At 31.1% G+C, this 10,847-nt stretch overlaps 2 protein-coding genes across 3 annotated transcripts; both read left to right on the top strand.

Moving 5' to 3' along the window:
• The first annotated feature begins 4,182 nt into the window (after positions 1 to 4,182).
• Positions 4,183 to 6,177, top strand: LOC111290605 (UDP-glycosyltransferase 83A1-like). Its single transcript, XM_022881981.2, has 2 exons — positions 4,183 to 4,775; positions 4,999 to 6,177. Exons 1-2 carry the CDS (start codon positions 4,244 to 4,246, stop codon positions 5,868 to 5,870), a joined length of 1,404 nt encoding a protein of 467 aa, XP_022737716.2. The 5' UTR covers positions 4,183 to 4,243; the 3' UTR covers positions 5,871 to 6,177.
• Positions 6,178 to 8,430: 2,253 nt separating this feature from the next.
• LOC149516215 (UDP-glycosyltransferase 83A1-like) lies at positions 8,431 to 10,440 on the top strand. Of its 2 annotated transcripts, XM_089768424.1 has the most exons (3): positions 8,431 to 8,713; positions 8,798 to 8,957; positions 9,198 to 10,440. In XM_089768424.1, the coding sequence occupies exons 1-3, from the start codon at positions 8,471 to 8,473 to the stop codon at positions 10,079 to 10,081; spliced, it is 1,287 nt and encodes a 428-aa protein (XP_089624550.1). In that variant the 5' UTR covers positions 8,431 to 8,470; the 3' UTR covers positions 10,082 to 10,440. The 2 variants fall into 2 exon arrangements, with proteins under 2 accessions (XP_089624550.1, XP_089624549.1); XM_089768423.1 differs by having other exon boundaries at positions 8,431 to 8,957.
• The last annotated feature ends 407 nt before the right edge of the window (positions 10,441 to 10,847 follow it).

Raw genomic sequence — 10,847 nt, 5'->3', positions numbered from 1 at the left:
TAAAACTAGTATTCATCAACCTCGACAATTTTTTATCACTTTCTTTTCTTTTTCCAAACGAAAAAAATAACGATATTGAAGAAATAATGCCATTGACAAAAGACAAAAAGTGGTAGGGAATCAGAGAGCAGCTTATCACTTTTATTTTAGGTAAAAATAAAATAATTTAAAATTAAATTAAATTAATTTATTTAATCATTTTTAAAAAATAAAATTCAATAAACTTGATGTTCAATCCTCAAACCTTGCAATTTCTTTCTCTTCCTATAAGTTATAATCTCTTTTATACCAAAAAATAAAATAATGTACATATATATAATTACTTTTCCAATCTAAGGTTAAGGTAAATCACAAGTTTTAGAGAGAATTTACAACTGAATTTATAGATTATTCAAAAAAAATTACTCATAACGAGAATAAATTTTAAACTTTATAAAAGAAGTATTCGATTTTTACTAATTTAACCAATTATCATCACCGTATAATTGTTTATTAGCATCTTGATCTTTGTAGTTATGGTTGCAGCCATGGGAGACCGAGGCCATTGCCTCCCAAAAGAATTTTGATCATATTATAATAACTATTTCAGTTCTAATAATCTAAAATTCGGCTCCCTCTTTTCAAATTAGTTTACTATTCTATTCTCTTCCATGATTTTACAGGTTTCACCCTTGGTTATGGTAATTTCCACTCAAACAACTAAAATTTCTTTTCTTCATGATTTTTTTTTTTCATAATCTTAATCACTTTTAAAAGTAAAGAAAATTCAAATGGAATAATATTCCCAAATGAAAAACAACCTCTAAAGTTGCTTTTAAAGATTCTTTGTATTTTATTCTTTGTATTCTCGACGTTGTTTTGCGACACACTTCTCCTAAAAGCTCCTTAAAAAACCTTTCAAAAAGCTTAAGTTGTGGCATTACTCTTTGTGACACTTGAAATATTTTATGGATCTATTATGATATATAAATAAATATTTAAATTTAAAATTTATTAGATATTTTTTATGAGATATAATATAAAATTTTTATATTAAAATGAATAATATCTAATAAATTAGATGTAAATATTTACAAATCATATCAAAACAATCATTAGTCAAACAAGAATTAAATACTATATCATAGGAGTCACTTTTAAAATTTTATGAGAGCTAAGTACTATACGATGAAAGTCACTTATAAAATTTTAATGTTTGGTATGATTTTATGATCTATGTGTACTTTGTATTGAATTTGTTTAACGTTTAATATGATTCAATATATTTACATACTTTGTGTTGGGTTTGATAAAGACGTTAAGTTTTAATAGAGGAGTTTGTGACACCCCAATGTCACATCAGAAGACTCTATGAATCTGCTATGATCTATAAGTAAAAATTTAAATTCAAAACTTATGAAATGATTTTTGTAAGATAAAATCGTGAAAATTTTAAATCAAAACACATAATACCTCACAAGTATAATATAAATTTTTACTTGCAACGATAACTTATTAAAGAAAACAGACAACTTTTAAATTATTTTTTGTTATTTATCAAATTATTATTATATGTTTTGAAACCGGTAATATTATATCTTGTTAGTTTTACATTTATTAATTTATCATCAAATTACTTAATGTGTTATATTTTTTTGTAGTAAAAGAAACCAATAATAGTATAATTATTACATTTACATTTATTTGTTATCAAATTATTAAAATTTTCATTGTATATAATAAAAGTAGTAAAACCATATTTTTATACTTTTAGCCTTATTAGCTATTAAATTACTTAAATACTATTTTTACATAATAACGAAATTAATAATGCAATCAAAAGTGAATAAAACAGCCATTCGGATTCTAAGAAATGGTAACCATCAATCTTTCAGTGAAGCAATTCAACTAGACTCAATAATTAATTTATAACATAGCACTGTAACATGATATGAAAATTATATAAAAAATAAAAATAATATTAATTATAATTTTAATAAAATTTATATATGAATTTAATAAAAATTTAAAAATATATTTCATAATTTTTTATATTGATACGAATTATAATATAATTTTTTTATAAAATATAATATAAATATATAAATTATCAATATTTTTATAAAACATAAATATATAAATTATAAAATTTAAATTCAACCTTCAATGAAAAGAGCATCTGATCCAATTCCCATGTGAAACTCCATAAAGCAATTTCAACTTGATATATAAAGCAAATAAAGTATGCAAATAAAGAGTCTGGTTCAAAGTATTTGGGTGGAAACTTACCATAAAGCATATTCTAGGGGGCTTTCCCTACAATTTTCCAGTTTTGCTTTAATTAATCTTTAAATCTTTTGCGTTTATTCTATAAAAAGGAAGTAATTTTCCTTTTATTTATAAATTATTATTCTGTATTCGAATTGATGCTGCGGCTGCTGTTCTGTTGGCATGTTTTAAATCCGACGGCTGTTTTATTCACTTTCTAGATGTCCTATATATAGGTTTTTTTTGGCATACAGTAAAACGGTGGTTTAAAGCTAAGAAAAAAAAATTATAAATATATTGGAATTTAACTTTTGAATATTATTTTTTTAAAATAATTGTATAAATTAATTAGGCAAGTGTCCAATTGAATGGCTGCTTTTTTTTTTCTTTTAGAACTTAAATTAAGATAACTTACACATATTATTCTTATTCTTCAACCTTTATTTAGATTTGACTTTATTCTTTAATGTTGACTATTCAAATGGAATAATTCATTCAAAGTTAAAAATTAAAGTGAAAGTAAGATCGTTGATGAAACTTATCCCCTTAAATTGTTTGTATTGAATATTCAGGTAAAAATGCAAACATGATAAGTTCCTATAGAGTAAATTATACAAATGTCCTTGAAATTTTATCACACATAAAGACACTAACTTGCAAAAAAAAAACATACATTTCATCCCAAAATATTTCTTTTTTTTTATTATTTAACAAAAAAATTCCTACTGTCAAGTTTTTGTTAGAGTAATTGTTAAAAAAAAAATGCTCTTAATTGTATCTGAGCATTTAGGTTTTGCTTAGGAGAGGATGAAATAGGGTGACAATGAAAAATTTATTAATTTAATGATTAAATTTCAAAATAAAAAAGTGATTATAAATTTTAATCGTTATATTAATAAATTTTTTATCCTCACCCTTTTTCATTTTCTTTACTGAGCAAAACTTTAGTTTAATAATTGATGCATGATTCTCTTGTTCACAAAGAAAGTTTGAATCCTCTCTTTTCCAAATAAAAAATGCCCGTAATCTTCGAATATTTGTCAATAACCATTCAAATAAATTCAAATAATTATTTTTACGAAATACATGAATCAACTTATACGACAATTTAATTTGGTGAAATATGAAATATTTCATAACATCAAATTACTAATTATAATGAAATAAAACTTAATAATTTTACTTTTATGTAATAAAATATTAAAGACCAAAAGGTTGTTTTCATTTTTTATAAAATTCAAAGGCTCATTTGAGTATTATCTCTATATATTTAAATTGCATGTATCAAATGCCTTTATTATTAGATAAATTTACTACTCTAATGTAGCCCAATGATTGTTCATATTAACATGTTAGTTAGCATGGGACTGATTTTTATTAAGTGTATGGTTTTTTTTTTTTTTTCTTGTCGTGGTTCTCACTTGTAATTTCAATGTTCTTGTTATATTTATATATATATATATATATATATATATAGAGAGAGAGAGAGAGAGAGAGAGAGAAATCCACTTACATTAATGTAATTCTTACATTTTTTTTTAAACTTTAAATTAAAATTACTAAATTTAAAAATATTATTTTATTCAAATAAGTTATGAATTTAATTTTGATCCAAAAGTTAAAAAACTATAAGTGTTACATTAGTGTTAATGGATCTTTACATATATATATGTAAGTCATAATTTGAGAATAAAAAAATAAATTATAAATACTAAAGTTTAAATTTCAGATTGGATGAAAATCATCTATAATTATATGAACTAATAGAGCTACGCTGATTCAAATATTCTGTTTTTATCTGTACAAGAAGAGCTCTGGCATTTATTTGAGATAACGAAAGGTACGCAAATAAAACAGTCCTTATGGGACCAAGGGAATATATGAAATGCCTCAAAGAGTATAAGTTTATTATTTTATTAGGCAATTGGAAATTAAACAATAGCTATCACATGGCCAAACCTGAATACGAATTAATATATATACAGATAGGCATTGAATGAAATCAAAAAGAGCCATAGAAGTAGTGAGTAAATACTACACGTACACCATGGGCAGACAACCACATGTACTAGTTCTACCATTCCCGGGGCAAGGACATATAGTGCCTATTATGAAGTTCGCCATCCAAATTGCAGCTCAAGGTGTAAAAGTCACCTTTGTCAATACAGAATTCGTACATGCAAAAATGATGGCTTCATTACCAGAGAAAGCTGAGGAGCGGAGCCTGATAAACTTTGTCTCACTTCCTGATGGATTAGAATTGGAGGATGATCGAGTTGATCTTGTTAAATTGACAGAATCTGTACACAGAACTATGCCAGGCTATTTAGAGGACTTCATACTGAAGATGTCAAATATCAATGAACAGATCACTTGTGTCATAGCTGATACAGCAGTTGGCTGGGCACATGAAATGGCCAAGAAACTGGGAATCGAAGCAGTTGCATTTTGGCCTTCTGCAGGAGCAGGCTTGGCTTTCTCAATACATATTCCACAACTTCTTGAGGCTGGACTTATAAGTAAAGATGGTAAGAATGCGAAAAATCTAAAAAAAATTGTTTTTATTTTCTTATTGTAATTTGTACAATTCCACATTTAATTTGCTTTTGAGAAAAACAAAGTCACAAACTCAAGAAAGATGCATGTAAACTAATTGCCATACCAAAGTTTGTGACGGATTTTCATGATTAAAAAAGCAGTAGAAATTCCTGCCAAGCTTTATCTAATTGAAAAACTTGATCTTCTCTATAGGAACCTTAATGACAGATGAACCAATCTCGTTGTCAAAGGATCTCCCACCCTGGACCAGCTCTGATATTGGAAGCGATCCACTGATTCAGAAGCTTGTATTTGAATTTTGTTATTTTGTCTCAAAGTATGCCAAATTTCATGACTGGATAGTTTGCAACTCAAATTACGAACTGGAGTCAGCGGCCCTGCAATTGATTCCCAACATCTTGCCCATTGGCCCATTACTCTCAGGTAACCATTTGACTACTACTTTCGTTGGAAACTTATGGCCCGAAGACTCAACATGCTTAGAATGGCTCGATAAGCAATCTTCAGCTTCTGTCATTTTTGTTGCATTTGGTAGCACAACAACGTTAAGCGCGCAACAAGTGCAAGAGCTAGCACTTGGTCTAGAACTCACTGGCCAACCATTTTTATGGGTTGTTCGATCTGAAATTATGAGTGGATCACTTGCTAAATTCCCAGATGGATTCATAGATAGAGTAGCCGAACGAGCAAAATTTGTTGAATGGGCGCCTCAGGAAAAGGTGTTAGCTCACCCTTCGGTTGCTTGTTTCATGAGCCACTGTGGATGGAATTCCATCCTGGAGGGTCTGGGGGTACCCTTCCTATGTTGGCCTTACTTTGCAGATCATTTCTATAACAAGAAGTGCATTTGTGATGTTTGGAAGTTTGGTTTAGGGTTTATTGAAGATGAAAATGGAATCATAACCAGGCATGAAATAAGTACAAAGATCAAGACATTACTCTCTTCTGATGATCTAAAAGCAAATGCGCTGCATATGAAGGAACTTGCTAGAAAGAGTTGCGATGAAGGTGGGTCTTCTTTCAGGAACTTGAAGAAGTTTATTGAACATATTAAGAGCCTTTAGACCTGCCTGCCTGATCGTTTCAGAAGTACTGCATGGAGAGAAGACACATTCTGCCATAGTGATCTGTACTGCTGGATTAATCCCCTTAACTGAAGATGTAATAAATTGTTTGAATTTCCTTTGATTAATCATAAATATGCTTTCTTTCAATGGTTTGGCCAAGCCTGCGTTGATAGGGAGCATTCTCTGTTTCCTTCTTGTTTTAAGAAAATTTGAAGCGTGTGACGTGGTTTGGTTTTATTTGGATTTTCCTTTTATCCAAAGCTGTAATCTTGAATTTTAATGAACACATTCGTATGGATTTTAATAGCGCCTTTAGACGAAGAATTTTGAAATTTTTAAAAGAATTTTAAATAAAATATTTTAAAATATTAGTATTTGTAATTATTTTATTTGGATAAATATTTGTTAAAAGGAAATATAATTAGATAAAAAGTAACATTAAAATAAGAATAATGATATTAAAAACAAAAATATATATCATTAAATTTGTAATTTATTATTAAAAAAATATATAATTAAATTGGTAAAAATATAAAGTTACTATCAATAATATAAAAAAAATATTGTTAAATAAAAATGTATTTTGTCTTTTTATTAATGGATTTGGATAAGGGGATTATTATGGGTGGAAACTTGTCGGATGGTTCTCGCTGATTAACTGTTGCAGGTGATTCTAACTGTTGCAGGTGATTCGGTCTCTATTCAATGTCATAACTTTTTTGAGGCGGCGGTTTGACGCTGACTTTATTCTTCTATAGTGATGGGTTCATCTCTATCTAATGAGCACGACATGTTTGATATTTGGCTTCACTGAAGCTTAAGTTCTGACGCGCGCTTTCTCTATTTTTTGTCAGACTTTGTGGTTTTTGCTAGTTATTAATTAGCTTGTGCTATGTATCCTGGATGGATGATCTTTCATGTTTCCCCTTCATCAGTTTAATTCTTCTAGCTTTCAAAAAATATAAAAAAGAGCTTGCTTTTATTAAGAGAGATTTATGCAAGAATCGAGCCATCGTAAGACACTCAAAAGTATCTCCAAAATTTAAGATGATTCAGACAAAAATATTAAATTTGTTAAATTGATTTATTCTTAAATTAAAAGTTTGCTTTCCAAAGGGCTTGGACCTTAATTAAACATAATATTTAAGGTTTAAGACTTGGCTTGATTCGGTAATTATATATTTTTTATGTGTATACATAAATAATGAAATAATATATGTTAGTTCCTTTCTAATTTCGTGTAACATTTTCTAATTGACTTGCATGATCCTTCTTCGAGCTTTTATGGTAAAAACTAGCCTGCCCTTGTTCTTTTTCTCTTTTGCATCATTTCCATTGACTATCTTGGGTACTTTTGAGAGCTTTTTGACTTAATGAAGTCTAAATTATCTGCTTACTTATTCAATGTTTAGGCGGATGTTTCTATGGGAAACACCAGTTGGCCATTGATTTCCTTCTCTTGGTTTAAGTATGTTCTCACTCTAAGCAGTGTTTCACCTTTTTTTTGCCTGTTCTATATGGAATATTTTGGCTATCTCACTTGTTTTTTTTTAATGATGGTTCAACTGTATTTTGGATCTGTAACTCATTTGATTTTATTGTTAATTTTACCTTTTATGTCTGGAAATCAGGTTTTTTTTTTTTTTTTTGGTTTCAAGGTGGGGAATCCCTATTTCAAGGGAGAGGAGGAAGGGAGGAAGCTTGGTTCAAAACCAAGCCTTAATGTCTTCCTAAAAGCTTCTGTGACCACTAGGCCACGAAGCGGAAGACCTGGAGTCTGGTTTGCTAAAATGGGATTGGTAACAAACTATTTGGGACCATCTCGACCAGGCACACAGAGTTGAAGATAACTTGGATCATGCAGTTTAGTCTGCACATTTCTTTTTGCTCGATGGATTCAGATTGTCAAGTTGAGATAAATGGTGACCTCATTCGATTTTCCTTTTGTTGGATGATGATTCCTGTTTCTTTTCCATTGATTTTGGTTTCTAGAGAAGGCAGTGGATGCTACATACAATTGTGACTATTTTGTACTTATGATGCTGGAAATTTTATTTTTACAGTTTTCTCAGGATCTGTGATGAAAATGAAGTTCTCTAAAATACAAAAAACCATAAATATAGTTTTCTTTTGTTCTCAAATTGATTTTAATATAACAATTGAACTGCTCTACTGCTGGAACTGCAATGGGCAGTGAGTTTATCTGGCTGTCAGATAAGCCTTTGCAATCCTTGCCTAGGATTCCTTGCTTTTTTCTGCCTTTCACGCTTCATATTTGGTGCTACAAAACTAGGCACCAAATACTTTCTTTTCTTTCTTTGCTTTTCGGAGCCCACCTCCCCTATTTTCCTTTTGTTTCTTTGCTTTGTCAAAAAGGATAGGCTTTGACTTATCAAGCCAATTTATCAACGCAGCCTCTTGTAAAGACAAAGTGCATAGAAAATGATCTCAGAAGAGTGAGTTTATTATTTGATCACGCAATTGAATATTAACAGTAGTTATCAGATACTAGGCTGGCCCTGAATAAGAGCTGATATAAATATAAGAATCAACTCATCAAAAAGAGATATAGGAGTAGTGAAAAAACGGTAAATACCATGGACAGGCAACCGCATGCACTGGTTATACCATTCCCGGCACAAGGACATGTAGCACCTCTAATGAAGTTGGCCCTCCAAATTGCCGCTCATGGTGTAAAAGTCACCTTTGTTAATACAGAGTTCATACACAAAAAAGTTATGGTTTCAACACCGGAGAAAGCTGAGGATCGGAGCCTGATAAGCCTCGTCTCATTTCCTGATGGATTGGAATCGGAGGACAATCGAACTGATTGGGTTAAGGTGACAGAAAGTGTACATAGAACTATGCCAAGTTATTTGGAGGACTTCATACTGAAAATTAACCAATCAAATATCAATGAGCAGATCACTTGTGTTGTAGCTGATACATCGGTTGGGTGGGCTCTTGAAGTGGCCAAGAAAGTTGGGATCGAAGCAGTTGCAGTTTGGCCTGCCGGCGGACCATGCTTGGCTCTGGCACTACATGTTCAACAACTTCTTGAGGCTGAAATTATAGATAATGATGGTAAGAATGTGAAAATATATACAATAAAAAGTAGAATAGGATTTACTAACTTCATCTAGGCTGAATGTTTTTATTTTATTACTATGTGAGAAAAACAAAGGCATAAACTCAAGAAGCATCATCTGCATGTTATCTAATAGGCATACCAATTGTTGTGACTCATTTTTCATGATTAACAAAATAGTGAAAAGTCCTCACAGGCTATATCTTATTGAAAAATTAACTTGATGTTCTCTGTAGGAACCGTCATGAAAGATGAACCAATCTCGGTGTCAAAGGATGTCCCTGCCTGGAGCAGCTCTGAGATTGGATGGAGCTGCCCTACTCCAGCGATGCAGAAACTTTCGTTTTCATTTTATTGTATTGTCCCTCAGTATTCCAAATTTTATGACCGGTTACTTTGCAACTCAATTTACGAATTGGATTCAGCAGCCCTACAATTGATTCCCAACATCTTGCCCATAGGCCCTTTACTCGCAAGTAACCATTTGGGTACCTTTGCTGGAAACTTCTGGTCTGAAGACTCATCATGCTTAGAGTGGCTTGATAAGCAACCTTCAGGTTCTGTTATTTATGTTGCATTTGGAAGCACAAGAATGGCAAACTTGCAACAAGTAGAAGAACTAGCACTTGGTCTTGAACTTAGTGGCCAACCATTTTTATGGGTTATCAGATCTGATTTTATGAATGGATCACATGCTATGTTCCCAGATGGATTCAAAGATAGAGTAGCAAAACGAGCAAAATTTGTTGAATGGGCACCTCAGGAGAAGGTGTTGGCTCACCCTTCGGTTGCTTGTTTCATGAGCCACTGTGGATGGAATTCTACTATGGAGGGTCTAACCATGGGTGTACCCTTCTTATGTTGGCCTTACTGGACTGATCAGTTCTGCAATAAGAAATATATTTGCCACGTTTGGAAGACTGGTTTAGAGTTAACCCAAGATGGAAATGGAATCGTGACAAGGCATGAAGTAAGTACAAAGATCAAGACATTACTCTCTTCTGAGGTTATAAAGGCAAATGTTCTGCATATAAAGGAACTAGCTAGAAAGAGTTCCCATGAAGGTGGATCTTCTTTCAACAACTTTAAGGACTTCATTGAACATATTAAGGGCATTTAGACCTGGCTAATCGTTTGAGGAGCTCATGCAAAAGACAGATTCTGCCGAAGTTGTTGTAAAACTAAGAAATAAGAGTGATCTACTGCTCGATCTCGATCTCAATAAAAGAAGTTGTCAACAGCCATGCAAACTGTTAATGTTAGAAGATGTGTTTAGGACTACTAATGTGGATTCATAAACGTTACTTAGTTGAATGTTTCAAATTGTTCCTGTTTTTTGGTGTTGGTTATTTTTTTGTTATTCAGGTTTGTGGTCATGGCGTAATCTTAGGACTATGATTTTAGTGGGTCGTTATTAATTAAGCTTTAAATTGTAATGTTTCCAATGTTAAGTGAAATTGAGTTTTCTTTGCTTCAAAATACGTTTCTCTCAATTTTCATTTGCCTTTACTATAGCAATACTCTATTTTTTTTATTAAAAAATAACAACATTTGGTATCAAAGCTCTCTTCTTAAGGGATTTATGTATGAATTTGACGCGTTATGGAAGTCAAAACCAATCTCTTTGCAATTGCTTTATCAGTGTTGGATGGAGACAACTACCAGATTTGGGTAATACATATAGAGATATACTTAAAAGCTTTGGATCTTTGGGAAGCAATGAAATAAGACTATCAAATTCCTGCACTTCTGAACTATCCCACCACAGCACAGATAAAAGTGTAGAAATAAAAAAAGATAAAGAAATCAAAGGCAAAGGCCTGCTTGTTTGTTGCAATCTCATCCACTATCTTCACTCATATCATGTCTCTGAAGTCAATAAAAGA

Source organism: Durio zibethinus, chromosome 11 (genome assembly GCF_047325235.1).
Source record: "Durio zibethinus cultivar Kanyao isolate XHJ-2024 chromosome 11, ASM4732523v1, whole genome shotgun sequence".
Taxonomy (NCBI): Eukaryota; Viridiplantae; Streptophyta; class Magnoliopsida; order Malvales; family Malvaceae; genus Durio; species Durio zibethinus.
The sequence above is the reverse complement of the archived record's forward strand: the minus strand, read 5'-3'. Positions and strand labels throughout refer to the sequence as shown.